General features: G+C 37.0%; 1 protein-coding gene across 3 annotated transcripts in view; it reads right to left on the reverse strand.

Annotated features, from left to right (window-relative positions):
- LNPEP (leucyl and cystinyl aminopeptidase) overlaps positions 1-23088 on the reverse strand; it is a 92121-nt gene that overhangs the window by 37673 nt on the left and 31360 nt on the right. For all 3 annotated transcript variants that reach the window (XM_058726422.1, XM_058726433.1, XM_058726412.1), the window contains exons 2-4: positions 17237-18077; positions 11766-11904; positions 9856-9987 (exon numbers count right to left, since the gene is read on the reverse strand). In XM_058726422.1, coding sequence (XP_058582405.1) covers positions 9856-9987; positions 11766-11904; positions 17237-18077 — 1112 coding nt within the window. The remainder of the gene's footprint in view (positions 1-9855; positions 9988-11765; positions 11905-17236; positions 18078-23088) is intronic.

Raw genomic sequence — 23088 nt, forward strand, 5'->3', positions numbered from 1 at the left:
TTGTGGCAATAGTTACTAGAAGATAAAGCATCTAGGACTGAAGTTAGTAAATTAAAACTATGTTGCTTTCTAAGTAACTATGAAGAAATTTAATTCTCCCATATCATGAGGCCACCATACCACCTGCATCCCTTGGCCTGCCAAAGGAACTACCAGCTTCTCCTGGTGATGTGGGTACTTCCTGCATCTTTCCCCCTCTGAAGTTAATGTTACAGGGCAGGGGGAGGGGAGGAAGCCTGACATATTCTTTTTATACTCTCTACCACTGTAAATAACTATACCAAGATCACTAGGAATTTGAGACAAATCCTTATTATCTCTGCCATTCTTTCCAAACATATGTATTTTTATGTTATAGTTAATTCAAACACCTAGGAGATGCTATCCCAATAGAAACACCACTCATAATCCCCCAGATTCCCTCCTTCAACATCTTTCTGCCATATATACCATTTGGCCACTCCCAAATGTGTGTGAAAGCACCTTCCCTTAGAGGAAAAGTAAAGAAAGAGCAAAAGTTCACATGAAAATGGAACCTGACCTATGGATTCCATTTCTGGAATACAATGACTAGGAAAAAAGTCATTGTATTTGCTCTTTCCTTCTACTTCTTCTTCTTCCCTCCACCCCTCAAAAGAAGACATACTATGAGTTCTCACTAGAGATAAATAATCTGGTCATTATAATTATTGTCCAGCTTGTTGTAAGAGCAACAGAAGCATTAAGAAACAGAGAAAACAACCTAGTTCAACAAAAAATCAAGTGTATTGACCAGTATTCTGGGCTTGATAAGAGAACCCTAAACACTGTTAAATAGAAGTCAACTGGCACTCAGACTGTAACACTTACAAGTTAAAACTTTCCTTGCAAGATTTCTTGCTAAGACCTTTGGGAGATTTCTAAAAGACACAACTGTAAAGATTCTTGACCAAATATCAAAGAAAAGGGTTAAGACTGAAGATTTATTAAGTTTAACTTAATCTATTTCTTAATTTAGTAAAAAGAAAAACCTAGATAAAAGAAGAAAATAGAATAAAACCTCACCCCCAAAAAAGGACAACATGGCCTGCAAGACTTATAAATACAGAAAATACTAGAATTTTGATATTAAGCTTCCTGAAAAAATGAGCTTTCCTAAACAGAAAGCTTCACACACAAAAGTATAAATTCCTAAAAGAAAACAAAATGAAATAAAACAAAACAAAAACACAAAAAAACCCACACACACATACCAGTCTCAAGTCTATTCAGAATAAATAATGAGATGGGACTTTAGGAGAATAATGTGAATTACATACAACGTCCTTGCCTGGTGAAGAGATACTTGAGGTAGATGTTGTTCGTGGTGACTCATAACTAGGTCATGTTCCTGACTGAATATGAATAAATCGAAATTGTAACTTCACCTGGATAATACCATTGAAGGTTCTGTTTGAATGATAGGCATGGTATCCACATCCAACTAACCACCACTACACTCTGATTCTACAGATTAGACCTGTCTATGGTGAAAAACAACATCAGGCAATGGCAAAAACAAAAAAACCTCAAGATAAACAAAGCAGTGTCTTTTAAAACCAGCCTAGAAATTTTTAGGTAATTCTGGCATTACTGAACACAGCGGGTAAGGAACACTGAAGAATAGACATAAATGATAAAAACAAATGTTCCTCTTTTTTGAAAAAACTTCAACAACATAGTAGTCTTTATCACTAAAGAGGGCATGTTTAATAATCTACAGTCAACTGTGACATTTTTAGTTGTTTGGTGAGACGGACATTAGTAAAGCCCTACTGCCTTATTCCTGAATCTTGTGAAATAGGCCTTGTGAATCTTATGAAATGTCAAATACTACAAAACAGCATCCATCCTAAAGATTACAACATTTTAGTGTGACACAAATCTTGTGTTAGATTTCAAGCCTAAATTTCTGGTCACCATGTATACAGAAGTTATTTATGTCATTTGGTGTGAGCAACAGCATATTGCAGTGGACAGTACAATCCTGACTATCACTTACTACGTAATCTTGGGCCAATTACTTAACCTCTCTGACACACTATTTCTTCATCAACAATATGGGATTAACGCATATATTAACGCATAGCTCCATGCATGTTAGATTCTTCCCTCATCCTAATAAAGAGAAAATTAATAAAACGATTGTTTATTTGTATAACATTAATTTTTCCAAAATGCATTTTGAAATATGTGGGTGTTGGGTAGCATTAAAAGTTATATTTTAGGGGCGCCTGGGTGGCTCAGACAGTTAAGCGTCCAACTTCAGCTCAGGTCATGATCTCGCGGTTTGTGAGTCCGAGTCCCGAGTTGGGCTCTGTGCTGACAGCTTGGAGCCTGGAGCCTGCTTCGGATTCTGTGTCTCCCTCTCTCTCTGCCCCTCCCCCACTTGTGCTCTGCCTCTATCAAAAATAAATAAAATGTAAAAAAAAAATTTTTTTTAGGTTATATTTTATATTTACAGACATGAAAGAAAGTTCACAATATGTTTGCAAATGGATAAAAAAGAGTGTAATTTGTATGTGTATGTGTGTGTGTGTGTGTGTGTGTGTGTGTATTACTATCTACCAGGTACTAAATGCTTTACAAAAAGTTTACAATTGAATCCTTGAGAGGGCAGGCTAATATAGGCGAGACAGTACTAGATTTGTAGAAGGTAAGGTTTAGACAGGATTACAGAGTAATCTGCCCAAGAGTACATTCTAGTAAGCTGTAGAAGTGGGACTCCAGAGTCCATGTTTAACCATGCTGCTTCCTAATACATGTAAATTAAAAGAAAAAGAAAAAAACAGCCACCCCAAATTCCTCTCTCTCAATCTCAGTCTCAATCAATCTCTTTCCCTCTCTCTCCCTTTTCCCCATCCTCCTCTCTCTATGTGAGAATAAGTTATAAACCTGAGCATTTGAGCAGTGAATAATTCAGCTTGGCTATCTGGAAGAATCCATACTGGAGCAATTAGAAATACAGATGGATTTATAAGGGCATCCCGAATATCACACTGATGAACTTGAATGTAATCCTATAGGCAGGAAGAAGGAGGGAGAGCGGGAGGGACACAGGGGAAAGAAAAAGCCAAGACTGCATACATTTTGGGATACAATAAAAAGTGCTGGGGGTTTTATATCAAAGAGTGTGATAACTACAACAGAGATGTAATTCAAGTGCTATGAAAGATCACAGAGGGAATGATTAATCCCAGCTGGGGAAAGAATGAGCTGCTTCAAGGAGAGGACGGTAGTCAGCTGGGTCTTGAAGCAAATCTGACTCTCCTAGATTGAGCCTTTTAGATTTATCCAGGCTGCAACATGTGAATCAATGCCTAAATCTGTGGTGCAACACTTGAAGAAAATTAATTGAATTTTATCAGATTTAAACCACTCTCAATATCCTTTTCAACTGACTCTGAAAAATTTTTTGGTTTAGACCTGAAAAAAACCTCTTTCAAGCCAAAGGTAAGTAAATTATTTGAGCACTTAGTCACTATGTAGACTACACTTACCCTTGGACATTTAAACCTCGTCAATAGTTGTCCATTCTTTACTGTTGGGCATAATGGCATATAGTATTATTGTTGGTGAAAAGCCAGATAATCCTTATCTCTGCCTTTGCCTCTAAGCATTATGGAGGAGACATGATAATCTTTTGTAACAAAATGAGTATAGCCTTTTTAATTAGCAATATCTAAATATACCGTGATCAAAATAAAGCTCTTCAGTCTAGAAAGGTAAACCAAATCCTACTGAACCTGTTCAATGGGTATAAAATATTCCCTGGGGTGATCGAAATAAGGAAAAATAAATAATTCTATTTCTATCGTGAAGAATAATCCCTTTTAGCTTCTTGAAAAAGACTCTTTTCTCCTTCTATATTGTTCACTATATGAAAATATTTGCTAACTAGGTCTTTATTGTGAAATCCAAGCATAAAATCTAAACAAATAATCACTTATATACATGGACTAATGACAAAGAAAAGCAGAGGAGCATAATTAGAATAAATTTTTATGAATTACAGATACACAAGACCCTTAAACAATCTCACTCAATAAGATGAAGAAAACTCAATCTAGACTTGCTTTTTAAAAAAGGAAGACTAAATTAATTCTAAAACATGGAATTTTTCTTCTAACTACATTTTTACACTATCTCTTTAGTATTCATAATGTTTTAGATTTAGTGTGGCCCAATAAAATTTTCTGAATTGATGGGAATATTCAGTATCTGTAAAATCCAATATGGTAACCACTAGCTGTAAGAACACCAAAAATGGTTACTGGGACTGAGAAAGTGAATTTAAATTTGAATTAATTTTTTTGCAGCTTTAATAATATAATTAATGTAACACTGTGAAAGTTTAGGGTGTGCAATGTGTTGCTTTGATACATTTATATGTTGTGAAATGATTACCACAGTAATATTAGTTAACACATCTATCATCTCACATAACTATCATTTCTTTTTTGTAGTGAGAACTTCCAAGATCCAGTCTTTTAGCAGCTTTCAAACATATAATACAGTATTATTAACTACAATCACCATGCTATCCACCAGATTCCCAAACTTCTCTTAAAATTCCAAGTTTACACCCTTTGACCAACATTTCCCTATTTCCCCCAACCCTCAGATCCTGGCAACCACCATTCTAGTGTCTAAGAGTTCAGCTTTCTTAGATTCCTCATCTAAGTGAGATAATATATATAGTCTTTGTCTTTCTCTGACTTAGTCATTTCACATAATGCCCTCAAGGTCCATCCATGTTGTTGCAAGTGGCAGGATTTCCTTCTTTCTCATGGCTGAATAATAATCCACAGTAATTTATACCACACCTTCTTTATCCATTCATCTTCAGACAGACACTTAGGCTGTTTCCATGTTTTGACTATTATGAATAATCCTACAACTGACATGGGAGTCAGATATCTCTTTGAGATCTGGATTACACTTCCTTCAGCTATATATCTATAAGTGGGATTGCTGGATCATATGGTAGTTCTATTTTTATTTTTTTGAGGAAACTTCATACTGTTTTCCACAGTGGCTTTATCAGTTTACATCCCACCAAGAGTGCACAAGGTTCCCTTTTCTCCACATCTTCACCAACACTTGTTAACTCTAGCCTTTTTAATGACAGTCATTCTAACAGGTGTAGGATATCTCATTGAGGTTTTTATTTTTATTTTTATTTCCCTTGTGATTGGTGATGTTGAGTACCTTTTCACGTACTTGTATAGCCACTTGTATGTCTTCTTTGGGGAAATGTCTGTTCAGTTCCTCTATTTTTAAATCAGACTGCTTATATATCTTTTTGCTAATGAGTCATATGAGTTCCTTATATATATTGTGGATATTAATCCCTTAATAGATATATGATTTGCAAATACTTGCTCCCATTCTTTAGGTTGCCTTTGCATTTTTTGATTTTTTTCTGTGCAGAAGCTCTTTAGTTTGATGTAGTCCCACTAACTAATTTTTGCATTTGTTGCTTGTACTTTTGGTGTCATATACAAGAAATCATTACCAAGACCAATGTCAAGGAGCTCCTTTCCTATCTTTTCTTCTTGGAGCCTTACAGTTTCAGAACTTACATTAAAGTGTTTAAAATGTTTAGTTAATTTTTGTGAGTGGTGTAAGATAAGCGTCCAATTTATTCTTATACATATGATTATCCAATTTTCCCAGCACCATTATAATGAAGATAATCCTTTCTCCACCACATATTCCTGGCTATCTTGTCAAATATTAGTTGCCTATTCATGCATTTTTTTCCTCTGGGCTCATAATTCTGTTCCTTGGTCTAGTGTCTATTTTTATTCTAGCATCATACTCTCTTAATTAGTATACATACTGTTTTGATTACTATAGCTTTGTAGTACAGTTTGAAATTTGGAAATGTCATATCTCTAGCTTTGTTGTTTCTCAAGATTGCTCTGGTTATTCAATGTCTTCTGTAGTTCCACACAAATTTTAGTAATTTTTTTTTCTGTTTCTGTGAAAAATACCATTGAAATTTTTATAGGAATAGCATTGAATCTACAAATGGCTTTTAGTATGGACATTTTAATAATATTAATATTTCTGATCCATGAACATCAGATACCTTTCCATTTATGTGTGTCTTCTTCAATTTTGTTCATCAAAATCTTACAGTTTTTACTATACGGATCTTTCACCTCCTTGGTTAAATTTATTCCTAAGCATTTTATTGTTTTTGATGCTATTGAGAATGAGATAACTTTATTTCTTTTTCAGATATTTCATTGTTAGTGCATAGTAATGCAACTGGCTTCTGTATGCTGATTTTGTATCCTGCAACTTTACTAAATTCACTGATTAGTTTTAAAAGTTTTTTGGTGGAGTCTTTAGGATTTTGTATACATAAGATCATATCATTTGCAAACAAAGACAATTTCACTTCTTCCATTCCGATTTGGATGTCTTCTATTTCTTTTTACTTGCCTAAGTGCACAAGCTGAGATTTCAAGTACTATTTTAATTAAGAGTGGTGAAAGTAGGCCCCTTTTCTTGTTCCTGATCTTAAGAGAAAGGCTTTCAATCTTTCACTGTTGAGTATGATGTTAACTGTGGACTTGTCATATATGACCTTTATTTTGTTGAAGTATGCCCTTCTATACCTAATTTGTTAGAGGGTTTTTTTTTTTATGTTTATTCATTTGGTGGGGGGGGGGGAGAGGGGAGGGAGGAAGACAGAGAGAGAGAGAGAGAGAGAGAGAGAATATGAATCCTAAACAGGCTCTGAGCTGTCAGTCAGCACAGAACACAATGTGGGGCTCAAATTCATGACCCATGAGATAATGACCTGAGCCAAAGTCAGACGCTTAATTGACTGAACCACCTAGGGGCCCCTGTTTACAGTTTTTATCAGGAAAGTAAGTTATACTTTGTCAAATGCTTTTTTCTGTAGCTATTGAGATGATCATGTGCTATTTATCTTTCATTCTATTAATATGATGTATCACATTTACTGATTTGCATATGTTGAACCATCTTTGTATCCCAGTGATAAAGCCCTCTTGATCATGGTGTATGATCTTTTTAATGTGCTGTTGAATTCAACTTGTTAACATTTTTTAAAGGATTTTATGCAGAGACATCTACTGCATCTATATTCATCAGGGACACTGGCCTATAGTTTTCTTTTCTGGTAATGTCCTTATCTGGCTTTAATAGGAGGGGAATGTGAACCTCATAAAACAAATCTGGCAGTATTCCCTCCTTTTCAATTTTTCAGAGTGCTTGAGGATTGGAATTAATTTTTCTTTAATGTTTGGTAGAATTCACCAGAGAAATCAGCTGATCCTGGGCTTTCTTTGTTGGGAGGTTTTTGATTACTGATTCAATCTCTTTACTCAATATTGATCAGATTTTTTAATGTCTTCATGATTCATTCTTGCTAGGTTGTATGTTTCTAGGAATTTATCAATTTCTTCTAGGTTACCCAATTTGTTGGCCTATAATTGTTCATAGTAGTCTCTTGTGTTCCTTTATATTTCTGTGCAACAGAATTGTCTCTTTCATTTCTGATTTGACTCTTACTTTTTCTTAGTCCAGCTAAAGGTCTGTTATCGTTGTTTATCTTTCAAAACAAAACAAAACCCAGCTCTAGTTTCATTGATATTTTCTATTGTTTTTCCTGGTATCTTTTATTTTTTTTTAAATTTTTCAAGTTTATTTTGGAGAGAGGGGGGCACGAATGAAGGCGGGGTAGAGAGGGAGAGAGAATTCCAAGCAGAATCTGAGCTGTCAGTGCAGTACCCAGCACGGGCTCAAACTCAAAAACTATGACCTCATGACTTGAAATAAAACCAAGAGTTGGAGGCTTAACTCACTGAGCCACCCAGGCGTTCCTCTCTTTTACTTATTTCTGCTCTCATCTTTGTTATTTCCTTCCTTCTGCTAACTTTGGGTTTAGTTTGTTCTTTTTTGATTTCCTTGAGGTATAAGGTCGGGTTGTTTATTTGAGATCTTTCTTTTTTCTTAATATAGGCATTTACTGCTTTAAACATCACTCTTGGAACTGCTTTTTATGCATTCTACAGGATGCATACACCACCATATTAGAGTATTAAGAGTATTCTGAATTTGGCTATATACTTACCTTTACCACTGTGTTGTGTATTTTCACATATTTCATATTACTAATTAGTGTCCTTTCATTTCACCTGGAAGCACTCGTTTCAGCATTTTTTAAGGGGGTAAAGAACTCCCTCAACTTTTGTCTAGGAAAGTCTTTATCTCTCCTTCATTTCTGTAGGAAAACCTTGTCAGGCAAGAGTATTTTTTGATTGGCAGTTGTTTCTTTCAGCACTTTAATTCATCTGACTCCCTTCTGGTTGCTAAGGTTTCTGCTGAGGAATCCACAGACAGACTTATCCCTTGTAAGTTACAATCTTCTTTCCTTTTGCTGCTTTGAAGATTCTCTGATTTTTGACAGTTTTACTATAACATGTCTCAGAAGAAACCTCTGCAAGCCGTTTGTTCAGTAACTTGTGAGTTTCATGAACTTGATTATTCAAATTTCTCCCCACATTTGGGTAGCTGTCAGCCATTACTTCTTTGAATAAGCTTTCTGCCCCCTTCTTCCTCTGTTCTTCTTCTGGAACTCCAGTAATTCACAAATTGTTTCTTTAATGGTGTCCCATAAATCACATAGGCTTGCTTCATTCTTTTCTTACATTTTTATTTGTTCTCTGGATGGATAATACCAACTTTCCTGTCTTCTAACTCACAAATTCTTCGTCTGCTTGATCCATTCTGATGTTAATGTTCTTTAGTGCTCTTTTTTTTTCATTCCATTCATTGTATTTTTCAGCCCCTGAATTTCTTTAGTTTCTTTTTATGATTTCTTTGTTAAAACTTCTCATTTTGTTCATGTATTGCTTCTTGATTCCACTGAATTGTCTTTTTGTGTTTTCTTGTAGTTCATTAAGTTTCCTTAAAACAGTTATTTTGAGTTCTTTAATGGGAATATTGCAGATCTCCATGTCTTTGAGATTGTTTACTGGAAGATGTTTGTGATCCTTTGGTGTTGTCATATTTTCTGGACTTTTCATGTTCTTTGAAGTTTTGTGTTAATGTCTTCACATTTGACATGGCAGTCACCTCCTCCAGTCTTATCTAACTGCCCTCACCAATGCATCCAAACTTGTATTTCTTTTTTTCTCCAACGGAGTGCTGAACTTTTTGGCTAGAAATGTGGACTTCCACAAAGGCTATTTTCTCCAGGTGTTACTGTCTAAGACAGTATTTTCAGGTGCTCCCACACCATAGCCAAGAGGGCTAAGAGATGTTTCACAGGGCCCACAGCCAGGACCAAGGTCTGTATGCCTAGTACCTGATGCATAGGTGCAAAAGAGGCCTCCCAGGTCATTTGGCATTCAGTGCTGGATCCCACAGCTTCCACAAAGGCATTTTTGTCCATTGGCTGGATGTCAAATTATTGTTGCTGGCATGGGAGGACATGAATAAGGGATACCTTATTCAACCATGATGCTGTCATCTAATTTTAATTAATTTAAATGTTAAAAACCACATAAAGCCAATAACCACCATATTGTACAGCACAGTTATAGAATCTTTGTTATACATATATTGTCTTACTGGAATTCTCTTTTAGAAACATAATTAAAGAAAACTTGAATATTATTGACTTTTAGGTATTCAATTAACAAAACTAAATATAAGCAAAAAGTAACATTTCTGGCATAAAATGTCAGAGTTGTGATCCAAAAGCTTGTTTTCCATTTCCAGAAATCATCAAAGAATTCCTTTTAACCTCTTGTGAAACAGGCTTTTGAGACAATTACCAGAACAACATACCAGGGTTCCATTTACATCCTGACTCAGGTTCTTCATCTCCCCAACAATGAATGCAACCAGGTAAGTGCTCATTTTCACACTCTCAGAAAACTCATCCTGAACAAGTCCATCTTCCATAATGATTGATGAATTCTACAAGCAATGGGAAATGATAACAGTTCTGTAATTATGGTAATAAATGACTTAATAAACTAAGAAATTAAAAATTCAAATACGAAATGAGTAGTGAAGATGTTGACATATTTTAATTTCTCAGCATAAGAGAACATGACTCTTTCTCCAAACAGAGAATGACCCTTCCTCTCATTCTGTTCTGTCATCGCTTATCATGAAAATATACTGAGTAGGGGTGCCTGGGTAGTTCAGTTGGTTGAGCATCCAACTCTTGATCTCACCTCAGGTCATGACCTTAGGGTTGTGGGATAGAGCCCTGTGTCAGGCTTGGCAGTAAGCGTGGAGCCTGCTTAAGATTCTCTCTCTCCCTCTCTCTCTCCCTCCCTCTCTCTGGCTCTCTCCCCTGCTTGCTCTCTCTCTCTCTCTAAAAGAAAAAAGAAAAAATACACTGAATACAGTGAAAATCTTTAAGGAATTTTTAGTTTCAAAAGACGGTTTTAAATAAACATAACTTAGAGAAGGTAAATAACAGTGGTTCTGTTTCTTCCTTTTAAAATACCATCAAAACCAAAATCCTTCCTTATGACATAGGAGCGTTCCACTCTACTGCTACAAACACAGAAGAAGGAGCTACAGTTAGAATATTCCTCTGAAAGATCTGAAACAGCTTTTAAAGTACCATGTTGGGGTGCCCTGGGTGGCTCAGTCGGTTAAGCGTCCAACTTTGGCTCAGGTCATGATCTCACGGTTTGTGAGATCATGACCTGATTGGGATCTGTGCTGGCGGCTCAGAGACTGGAGCCTGCTTCGGATTCTGTGTCTCCCTCTCTCTCTCTGCCCCTCCCCCACTCATGCTCTGTCTCTGTCTCAAAAATAAACATTAAAAAAAAAAATTAAAGTACCATGGTGATGACCCCAAGAAGGCTTAGTGGGATCAAAGGTGGTAAGTCACTATGCAGTATGTAGTAGACACAAGATTAGAGAAGCCTTCCAAGATTTTCTGACCATGAATTAAGATATGTTTGGGGATACTAGGCAAGTAGGCATCTCACCTCTTTTAGAGGAAGATTAAGGTGAAGAGTAGGGCTAGGACTGGAGCTGCTGAAGTGATGTCCCTATTGAAGGACAGATCACATCCTCGCCTGCCTACAAAGGTTGACTCCACAGTCTGTTAGACGTGGCTACTCCTCTCCCCTAGCCACATGGGTTCTGAGAGGCTCCCATCAGATTCCACATGGCCACTCAGGTGTCATGAAAAAAAAAAAACAACCCTAAGTTCTGTCTAGCATAAAAACAATTCTGCTTGGTTTTGTCCCCATTGCCTCCCACACAGAATTTACATCCAAGAAAGAGGTTCACGTTCTTGTTAAGCCTTCACATTAGAATACTGATTTTTCAATAACCAATAAAACACCAAGGTCAATCATGATTCAACATTATCATGCACCACTATTTAGAATAGCAAATTCATCAAGTCTCAGAAAACATCACTGTGATTTTTAGTACTAGTTCATATAGTATTAGTATTTGCATACCTTTCATATACAGCACATACTTCATATTTCCTGCCCACATATTGCATATTGAGCAGGCCTTACTCTTTCTTCAAGTGCTCCTTGAGCTGACTTCTCAATTAATTCTAACATATATTTTAACTTCTATTTAAGTATTTTAAGAAAGGATAAGAATATACATGATTTTACTCATTCTCAACAGTATCACAAAGAGGAATTCAAATATTTATAACAAAGAAAGAGACCCACTCAAGGATTTTACATTAAGGAACAGAACAGTACCTTAGGCATATTTGATAAAGCAGTATATTGCTCATCCCTTATGATCCTGATGATAAATGTGGCTTTAAATCCTGGTTCATCAAAACAAGGAAAAGCAGATCTTGCTGCCAGGGGTTCAAACTGAGTTGCTGCAAAGTACCTAAAACAAATGCAAATTCATCCAATAGTTATTGAGCACCTACTATTCAAGGTATCCTGCCAAGTACTAGTGATACTAAGATAAACATGGTATAATCCCAGTCATCAAAGGATCTGCAATCAACTGGGAGAGACCTAGGTTATATGATGAACAGAAACCTGCAGGCTGCAAATCATGTCATTAATATTGAAAACAAAGCAGTGGAAATAAAGGATAGGAAACAAATTCTGACTGGCAGTTGAGATACTATATGGAAACTGGTGAAAACTTTTGAAGAGAATTTTAAAAAATGAAGAATATTTGAAAAGGTAAAGGGAAGAAAGTATACTCTAGAAAGAGTGGAAAGCACAAGGAAAGACAGTGATGGATACTCAGGGACAGGAGGTGGCTGTCCAAGATGGCTGGAGATGAAGCCACAAAGGTAGCCTACAACTGGTCTTAAAAAGGTTTCAGATGGATGATCACTATGAAGGGTGGTCATTAATTGCCATTAATCACCTGTACAGACCCTGGCTTCACAACATTAAACCTTAAACTTACTACTTAAACTTTCATGAAGACTAAAAAAACTAGCTACTCTATAGTATGTTTGTTTCCCTCAAGCTTTTCAGAAATGAATAAAAAAAACTTCCTCCCTCTCCTACAAAACAGCAATAACATTCGAGAATTTAACTCATATGGAAGTCTTACATTAAAAGTTGGGAGAGGGGGGCGCCTGGGTGGCGCAGTCGGTTAAGCGTCCGACTTCAGCCAGGTCACGATCTCGCGGTCCGTGAGTTCGAGCCCCGCATCAGGCTCTGGGCCGATGGCTTGGAGCCTGGAGCCTTTTTCCGATTCTGTGTCTCCCTCTCTCTCTGCCCTTCCCCCGTTCATGCTCTGTCTCTCTCTGTCCCAAAAAAATAAATAAAAAACGTTGGAAAAAAAAATTTAAAAAAATAAATAAATAAATAAAAGTTGGGAGAGGGTGCCTGGGTGGCTCAGTCAGGTAAGCGTCTGACTCTTGATTTAGGCTCAGGTCATAATCTCACTGTTAGTGAACTTGAGTCCCACATCTGGCTCTGCGCTGAAAGTGCAGAGTCTGCTTGGGATTCTCTCTCTCCCTCTCTCTCTGCCCCTACCCCACTTACACATGCTCTCTTTCTCTCTCAAAATAAATACACAAATAAACTTTTTAAAAAACTGAGAGAAAAGCATAAAAAAAGAGGAGAAAATCAGATTTCTAATTAAACAGAGGAATAAAACAGATCTGCATTGGGGAAATCATCCAAACATGGCCATAGAATAATCAGGGCAAGTGTGGCCCTGTTGTGCATATTTCAGGTACTGGTCAATATGGCACATATACAACCACCACCCTGGACAAGATGGCCTAGCTTGCTTAGGGCTTAGTTTCCACTTTTAAAAGACAGATAGAAAAGAGTGTGGGATTTGAAGTAAGAAGACCCAAATCCTGCACTTTACCAGCCATAGGAGTTCAGGCAAATCAGTAATACACACCTCAATTTCCTTATTTAAAAAAAATATTTTTGACATTTAGTCATTTCTGAGAGACAGAGACAGAGTGTGAGTGAGGGAGGGAGGGAGAGAGAGAGGGAGACACAGAATCCAAAGCAGGCTCCAGGCTCTGAGCTGTCAGCACAGAGCCCGATGGAAGGCTCAAACTCACAGACCGCAAGATCATGATGACCTGAGCTGAAGTTGGACCCTTAACCTACTAAGCCACCCCGCGCCCTCCTTATTTATTAAATTAGGACTGAGTAGGATCCTCTGCCAAACACCTAGGGGTCTTGTTAGAATCAAATAAGACTATTCAAAATAAAAACTACTTGTATGCCACAATTGCCAACATAGATGTTTATTATAAATGCTAGACAGTCATAACTCCTCATCCACACTCAATATTGTGTTTTCCTGATAAGAATTTGCCAAAATAACTGTTTCTATCGAGTAAACTACATGAAAGATAGCAATCAACATATATGAAACAATTTAAACATGCTATGTTGCTAATATTCAATTTCTTCACTCCATTCCCCAATTCTTACCTAGTTAATAGAAAATTGTGAAAGAGGGCCACAAGGGACCAGGGGATAAAGTTTAATGATATCTATACCATTCATATAAAAAGTCTATTTAGACGATCACTTTGGATAAAAACTGGATCATAATGTTCTGAGGCAAAGACAATCTTAAGTTATTGAAAGAGATGCACTATTAACTATTTTACATAAGTCTCTTTGAGAAGGCTGCTGCTTGAGGATACTTATAATCTATCTTATCTATGCTGAATACCTTGAAGCTTATTCTTTCATTAGTGACTTCCTTTGCTTTCAGAAATATTAGCTGCAGTTTGAGCACTACCTCCAGTAGTGCTGAAGACAATCATGAATTAGCCAGGCTTCACATAAGAGAATTCTAACCACTGGGAATAACAATAGGTAAATAAATGAACAATGGGTAGTGTGAACTAGGGAGGCAGTACATCATAGTGGGGTTAAGAATGGGGTTAAAATGAGTTTGAGTTTGAGTTCCCCCCTCCTACCTGATAACCATATTATTTATGCTCTGCTTTTTTATCTGTAAAATGAATAAAATATTAATATCCACCTCTTAATGGGTTTGACAGGATAAAAGATTAAACATATAAAATGCTTCAAACAGTTTCTAGCACTTGAGTTCTCAGTAAATATGGGCTATTATTATCACTGGAATTCAGGAAAGTGCACATGAAGCTTATTGTAGCAGGTGAGGGCTATGAGATAAAACAAGGGCCAGAGCTGGAAGAATCTTGAACTAAATCTTATCAGAAAAGAGGAAGTGTGAAGGCTCTCAAACCAAAGACCAATATGGTTAGATCTGTACTCTAGAAGTATGAGTCTAGCAGCAGTGTGGAAGATGGTGGCAAGAGGAGGGGAAAGCAGTGACAAGATTAGAAGCCAGTTAAGAAGATGCTTGAAGTGTTCAAAAAAAGGCATTGAGAGACTGAAGGACAAAGAAAACACATCCCTATCCTAAATTGTTTACTAGTTCTTTCAGCATCAGTTTATTATCTAGAATCTTAAGTATATCATCAACAACTTCTAGACTAAACTCCAAGGTCACTGGCCATTTCCCCTCTTAAATAACGTAGGTAAAGTTCCCTTACCACAAATGCATGGTTGATATTTACATATACTCTGATTTCCCTATCAATAAGGAATATATCCCTAATTCTTTTATCTACTTATTTAATTATTCTTATTATACTTGGTGGAGGGGGTACAAAAAATTTCTCTAACAGAACTATGCAAAACTATGCAAAATTTGGAGAAAGGCAAAAAATTGTTTTGAATTCAAGTTTTCAGACACCTTGAAAGGCATAAATAATCTTCTCAAGTTTATCTTCCATGAAGATATATAATTATGTGGGACACTCATTTGGCTGAAGCAGTCAGGTTAACAGATTTATATACTTTCTGTAACAGCAGAGTTTTACAAACTAATTTGTTTTAATAGATTTAAAAACACTTGCTGGGGCACCTGGGTGGCTCCGTCAGTTAAGTATCCAACTCTTGATTTCAGCTCTGGTCATGATCTCATGGTTTGTGAGACAGAGTCCCATGTCGGGCTCTACAATGACAGTGTGGGGCATGTTTGGGATTCTCTCTCTCCCTCTCTCTGCCCCTCCCCAGCTCACACTTTCTCTCTCTCTCCTCTGTCTCAAAAATAAATAAATAAACATTTTAAAAACACTTGTTAAAAGCATTCTATTTTTTATTTTTAAGGGACTGTCTTCTCTATTTTTCTAGCATTTTCCACAACTCAATCTAGCCCATGGCAAGAGTCAACAAGTGACCATACCCAAAATCAGCTTTCTTTGTGATACATTTATTCCTTCCATTATACAGTAGGAGTAGACTCAAGGGACTCCAAGAGCAATAATGATTCAAAGAGGTGACTACTGGATTTGTCTTAAAGGTGTGTTTGCATTGTTTTTACGTATATCCTCTAATTCTTAGAGCTGATGAAGATTATAAAAGGAGAAGTAAAGCCAAGAAGCCATGGGCTGCCAGTATAATTACAAATTTGCTTTTAACGTTAGATCTCATGCAAGAGCCAGCATGCCATTTTTTAAGTAAAGGCAAAGAGAAAAAAATTATTATTTTTTAAAATTTGTTTTTAATGTTTATTTTTGTTTTTTAGACACAGAGAGAGAGCATGAACAGGGGAGGGTCAGAGAGAGAGGGAGACACAGAATCCGAAGCAGGCTCCAGGCTCTGAGCTGTCAGCACAGAGCCCAATGCAGGGCTCAAACTCACGAACTGTGAGATCATGACCTGAGCTGAAGTCGGTCACTTAACCGACTGAGCCACCCAGGCACCCTGAGAAAAAAATTATTTATCTGAATAGCTGTACAGATCTTGTTTTTTCTTTCTTCATTTAAGAAGGATCAAACAAGTTCCTTTAGATTTAAAATATTCATTTCTATTTTTCTCAATACATAAACATACATTTGCCAAATGGCCAGCTTCAGTAATTCACAAACTGGTATACAAAGTAATATGAGGGAATGCGCCAGCAAAATTAAGCACATCTATTAAGGACTTTGTGTACACCAGAGAAATGGTATTATTGCTACTTATGAATAACCTGTATACAGTGCGCACTGCATCTTTCCAGAAACTCAAATTCCAGAAACATTCTATGAATACTAAGATTAAAGTGTAAAATACACAAATAGCGAGAATACTTTTAAGTCACTTTTTTTAAACTAAATTAAGTCTGTCCTAGATTTTTTTAAATTCCATCAGAAATCCAAAATAGAGTGACTTTTTTTAATGAACAGCAAATATTAAGGACACTAAAAATGATATATGTAAGCATACAACAGTTCTTCCTGCCCTCTTTCTCCATCTCAATAAGCACCCCCTAAAAGTTCTGCACATTAGGAAAATAGATCTTAAAGAATTATCCATATTCTTCTTTTCTTCTTTGATTCCCATTGAGATATTGTTAAGGGACTGAAAACTACATTCATCTAAGATACGAAAAGCTCAAAATAACTTAAGTTGTGGTGATAGAGAATGTAACTGATAAAAATCTTTATCAATTTCCTTCCATCAGCATATCCCACTCCTAACATAATATATGACATATATGAGCATGATAGGTGCTCAAGGCTTTGACTAAAAAAGAAATAGTAGATGCTTCCAAATCACCATTCTATTTTGCACATAACCTCCTAAATTAAAAAAAAAAATTCCAGTTAACATATCTGGTACGGGCAAAGGAATCCACATTAAAGAAGTCTTCACAGAGCAAAGAAGTAGAACCATTTAAGAGGGCTACATACTTTTTCTCATTACTTTCATCTGTATAGGAGATTCCATAGAACCCACAGTAAGAAGTAGATATATTTGCCGAATACTCTATCTTCAAGGTATAATTGTGTCCTTCAAGAAGAGCTTCAGGGGCAACAATTGCAATTTGTTCATGAAATGGGTATTCCAAGACCTCAACTTGTTTTTCTTGGCTTGAAACTGCTGACATAAAGGTCACTCTTGAAATATTATGGCCTGTACTGTGAAGAACGATATTCCACGTGGCCTGAAGAGCCTGAAGTGAAATTGTCACAGAACCCCTGAATGTCATCGAGGTTAGGTTTGGGTGTAGGTTAAGTTCATAGCGTAGTGGCATAATGGTGGTGGGAAGCCTGACTTGTGCCCACGGAAACAACTTTCCATTTGTCGCAACTGGCTGAATTAGTCCCATTGATTGGTTTTTTTTATGGCAGCCTTCTTTGGTAAAAGTACATCTGGGTAGTAAATAAATCACCATGATTATAGAAACGGCAACCACAATAAGAAAAACACAGATCGCCATGGTCCTCGCAGAGGGTACCGAACAAGTCCCATCTGGGCTCGGCCTGTAGCCAGTTGCACTGTTCCGAAGGCCTGAGCTTCTGTTCATGAAGGACATGCCCAGCAGTTTTGCAGATGACTCATAATCCTCTTCGTCCTCATCCATCTCATGCTCACCAAGACCCCGCACCAGCAGTCTTGAACCCCGGGGCTCATATTCCACCTCATCAGGCTCTAGAGGATGTAAACAGGGCTCTTTGGCTAAATCCACCACATCTGGTTCTTCCTCAAACATGCTGTTTTCAATCATATTCCTGGGGAGCTGAAGCAGATCTAAACAACCAAAACACAAGGACAAGGCAGAGTTAGAAAAAAAAAAATCTCATAATAAAATGCCTACAAGCAAAACCACATTTAATCTAAGAATTCTTTTAACACTAAGGCTTATTTCCATCATGGAGCTACTGAATTAAATAAGATGCTTATAATTTTCTTTTATCATCCATTAGAAACTTAAAGGCAAGCATAAATAAAAGTATACCACAGTCATGAAATAAGAAAGCTAAATAAGCAGGCTAGTAACAAAAAGAGGCAGCTGAGACTAAATACTAATTTCCCGGGGCACCTGGGTGGGTCAGTTGGTTAAGCGCCTAACTCTTGATTTCAGCTCATGGTCCCTGAGGTCAAGTCCTATGTCCAGCTGTGTGCTGACAGTGTGGAGCCACTTGGGATTCCCACACCCCCCCCGCCCCCCCCCCCCCCGCCCCTCTCTCTGCCCCTGCCCCATTCACGCCCATGCTCTCTCTCTCAAAATAAATAAACTTTAAAAAAAATTTTCTTTGAATAAAACTTTTGGTTACATTCTAGGTGTGGGTTTAGCAAGCTGCCATTTTTCCACCTCCTGTGAATGACCTAGAAATGGAAGAAGAGTGATTATATAACATACCGCTTTAGGAATTTAATCTCTTAAACGTCAGATAGTGCCCCTACTTCTCATGACAAAGTTTTGTTTTGTTCTGATGGTTGTGTTTGGGCGTCATCTACTTCATTATCAGAGCAAATATTGCTATAATTGAACTTAATTCTTTTTAACTCTTAATGAACTCGTAATGGTTAGAAATTTTCTGTGGTAGTTTTTAGTCCTGGCATATGCTGAAGAGTAGTTGCTTAATTTGTTTTTTCAAGATGTCTAAAAGGCTTTTACTTTTTTTTTTTTTTAACCTCATAAGAGAAAAGTATGTTGTCTTAACATTTGCCCATGTGTTTTGTTCTGTGTGAGATGTGATGTAGACAACAACGAGGTCTGCACAGTATGGTTTTATTTAATGAATTTCTAAACTAATTCTAGGTATAATCTCAGTTATATTTAGAGCACACCCATTCCTGAATCCATACCCCCTTAGGACTTTGTTTTTTATGTGTTTTGATTCCTCAGCAAAGCCTTGTTTAAAGCCCAGGGGTATTCTACTGTGTAACCATTTTAGCATCTCCTGTTTGCATTTCATTTACTTCAAATCTTTTGATAGGGATTGTCAGACATCTGCCAAATCCAAATAAGTTACTTTTATTATTTATCACCCATGAAGATTAATACTTGTGTAGAATTTTAATCTTTTAGAAATGGAATACATCACCTCCTCTGGTATAATTTACTGCACATTGGTGGCAGACTTTTGCATATGTGTACAGGATCAAGTTAAATACACCAAACCAGGGGAAATCACTCTTGTTAATAGGTAACCCATGAAGATTGTACTTCAAGCCCATTTAAGAAAATGTTGCTTTGGATTCTTTCCTCAGTACTTCGATCTTAACCTTAAATTGTATACAATGTAACATGATTACTCATTGCTCTAATGGGATGTTATTTGTATAGGAAGAAGGAATCCTATAGAAACAGGAAATTTTCTAAAACCTCTTAAATCCACATATACTTGCTATCTATAAGCAAAAAACAAAGAATGTCCTAGTTGAAATTTTTCAGTTTTAAACAATGTAGGCCCATGTGGTAATAATCTAAGAAAACTGAAGACATTTCTTTTCATTAGATACCATGAACTGGTGCTCTCCTATGTTGTCTGTGAATCAGTGTCAATCCACAAACTGTTATCTACCTGTGACAGGATACATGTGGACAACTAATATTTAAAAAGTTTTATAGCAATCTGGGGCGCCTGGGTCGTTCAGTCGGTTGAGCGTCCGACTTTGGCTCAGGTCATGATCTTGTGGTTTGTGAGTTCAAGCCCCGTGTCGGGCTCTGTGCTGACAGCTCAGAGCCTGGAGCCTACTTCAGATTTTGTGTCTCCCTCTCTCTCTGCCCCTCCCCTCCCTCTCCTCTCCTCCTCTGTCTCTCTATATCAAAAATAAATAAATGTTAAAAAAAAAAGTTTTATAGCAATCTGTCAATAATTTTATGTCTGCCAAATTTAATCATTTAAAAAATGAAGCTTATAATTTGCATGTCTTTTTTAATGATGTCTTTCATCATTAAAAAATGATTCATTTTTTAAATGCTACAAAATTTATGCTACAGGCTAAAAATTAAAAAACAACCTTGATTCTTCGGCTCACATAACTTGGGAAGCAATGGCTTGACAATGGGAAGCAATGTAACTGTAATAGCAATCCAGGTCGATATGAAGTTCTCAATTATGACAGCAGCAGAAGTAAAAAGGAGGGAATGATTACAAGTCATGTTAAAAAAAAAGAGAATACCAAGGAATTGATGCTCCCTTGGGCCAGACAGTTGTGTAAGATGGACTGACAGGAGGAAGTCTATGTCAATTCCCAATATACATTCTGGCTTGGATAACTGGAAAAAAGAATGCCATTCACGGAGATTGATAATATAGGTTTCCAAATTCTCTCTCTTGGTGTTCTTTTTTTTGGGGGGGGGGTGGGGGGCGGTGTAGTGAGAACAGTTATAGGATGGCATTTGGTATGGGATACGATGTATTTAATACATCTGTCAGCCGGGTGGAGATGTTTGATTAATGGCATATTATAAACACCTAATTTTAGAAAGAACTTCAAGTCCTGCCTCTTCCACTGACTGCTTGATCTCAAATGGGTTACAAATATCCCTTAGCTTCAATTTCCTCACCCATAAATGTGAAAAACATTACTATTTTCTAGGCCTGTTTTGAGGACTATGTTATATGGATCTGGTCTCAAAACAGGGATTTATGGGGCAGATTCAGATTTCAGAATCACCTCCGTATACATAATGAAAACCGTGCAGATGAGTGAGACTACTGAGAGGGAGGGAGGTAAGAGTCAGAGAGTATGAGCATTGAAGAGGTGGGCAGAGGAAGAGGGGCAAAAGAGGAGAGTAAGAAGGAATTTACTAGAGGTAAGAAAATTAGGACAGTATCCCAAAAAACAAAGGAAGTTTTCATGAAGGAAGTGGTCAGCATTAACTGTCTTTGAAACATCAAGTAAAATGAGGCCTAGAGAGGTTATGAGATTTGGCAACTAGGGAACCAGTGACTTTCATAAAGCACCTTCAATGGAATAGTGGACATGGAAGCCTAACAGCCCAAAGAATGGAAAATCTACACGGGAAGGCAAGGGCTGCAGACTATTCTTTCAAGGTACACAGTTGTGTATCAAGAAAAAAAACATAGGGTCAAACTAAAAAGGAGAAAAGTCCTTTTGTTTTTTTGTTTGTTCGTTTGTCTGTGTTTAAGATGGGAATAACTTAAGCATGAAGGAAAAGTAAAGAATGACAAAACGTGCAGGTGGAGGAGTAGATGAGAGGAAATGTTAGAATAACATCCCACAGGGATGGGAAGATACCACAAAAACTCCGGGAGAGAGATTAACCTGGGTGAGAACTAGGCACTTCTCCTCTGAACCTGGGAGACAGAAGGTGAAGACAGAGAAGAAGCATGTACAAAAGCATGGAAAACTGAGGATGTGAACAGCAGAGAGCCTCCATGTTCTCTGTGACAGAAGAATCAAGGCCATCTGCCCGAAGGCAGTTGTGGGGAAGGATAGGTGGCTTACGGAGGAAAATAAAGTACAAAAGCTTAGGCAGAGGACCAGGGAAAGTTGACCCAAGGACAAGCTATGGCTGAGAAGGTCAGTAAGTACAGTAGAACTTCTCATACTACCAGTCTCCATAAATGCCTTTTAGCAGTACTCACCAGCCCAAGTCGAAAAGAAAAGAAAAAAAAAAAAAATGTATGTGTATTTTACCACAGTTTAAAATGGAAAATATAAATGGAAAATATTTTTAAAGAGTAGAGACAGCAGATGGGTTAATCCAGGGTTAAATATGTAGAGAGGATGTGGTAAGAAGCTACAAGGAAAATGCATAGAAGGTGCTGGCAAGAGAGAAAATGATTAAATGAGGGGTTCAATTTAGAAAACACCAGAAAAAGTAAAGCTATGGCAAACAACATGGTGAGCAACTTGAATTAAAACAAGAAAACTTCCCACAAACTTTAATCCCTTTAAACTACCATCACATTTTCTGAGAAAATGAAATGAAATGGGGTATATTTTGAAATCAACAAGCCAAAACAAATTTAAAAGAATAGGCCTAATTTCAATAAGGCTTTTTGGGAAGATGCAAGATTGCTATATTCAATTAGGTATTATAGCAACTTGCTATATTCAAGTTGGGCCTTAACAATAAAGAATTATGCTTCTTCTGAGGCCTCTCAGACATATTTAAACAGAGCTGAAAGCTCCAAGCATGAGACAACATTTATATTTTCTAGATCACTTCCAAAGGGAAACGTCATTAAATTTCTGAAGTGACGACTAATTATCAAATAACATAACTATTTCCCCAATAAGCAATCCTCGACTATCAAAAAGATATTTTATTTTTTTAAAGTTTAATACTAAAAAGGCAAGAAAACAACTAGAATTCAGAACAAGAACAGTGATTTTTCTGTATGGATCTAATCTGACAAAACATTACCTAATCCCCTGACCCCCGCCACAGATGCACTCAAAGAAAACTTCTTCCTATTAATCACAATGCTCATGTTAAGTTACAAATCTAGATATATCATCTTCTCACCAGAATCTGAAGAGTAGACACTAAGAGACAAATTTTAAAGATGTTCTCAGTAGCTCCTTTCCCTGATACATCCTGTTTGCTTACACTTCAATGTATGAGCAGTGTCATAAAATATTAACAGAGAAAGTCCTATATGCATTTCTACTTTTACATAGTACTGCTTCAAAACCACATTTAATTTTCCATTTGACAGGCCCAAGGTCACAACCTAGGACGCATAGTCTATGTAAGGTCTTTCTTCTGTTCCCCTCTCCCTCCTTGTGTCTCTTGTGAATAGAGAAGACAGCAGTGACTGGGAGACTAGGGGTG

This window comes from Neofelis nebulosa, chromosome 1, assembly GCF_028018385.1.
Source record: "Neofelis nebulosa isolate mNeoNeb1 chromosome 1, mNeoNeb1.pri, whole genome shotgun sequence".
Taxonomy (NCBI): domain Eukaryota; kingdom Metazoa; phylum Chordata; class Mammalia; order Carnivora; family Felidae; genus Neofelis; species Neofelis nebulosa.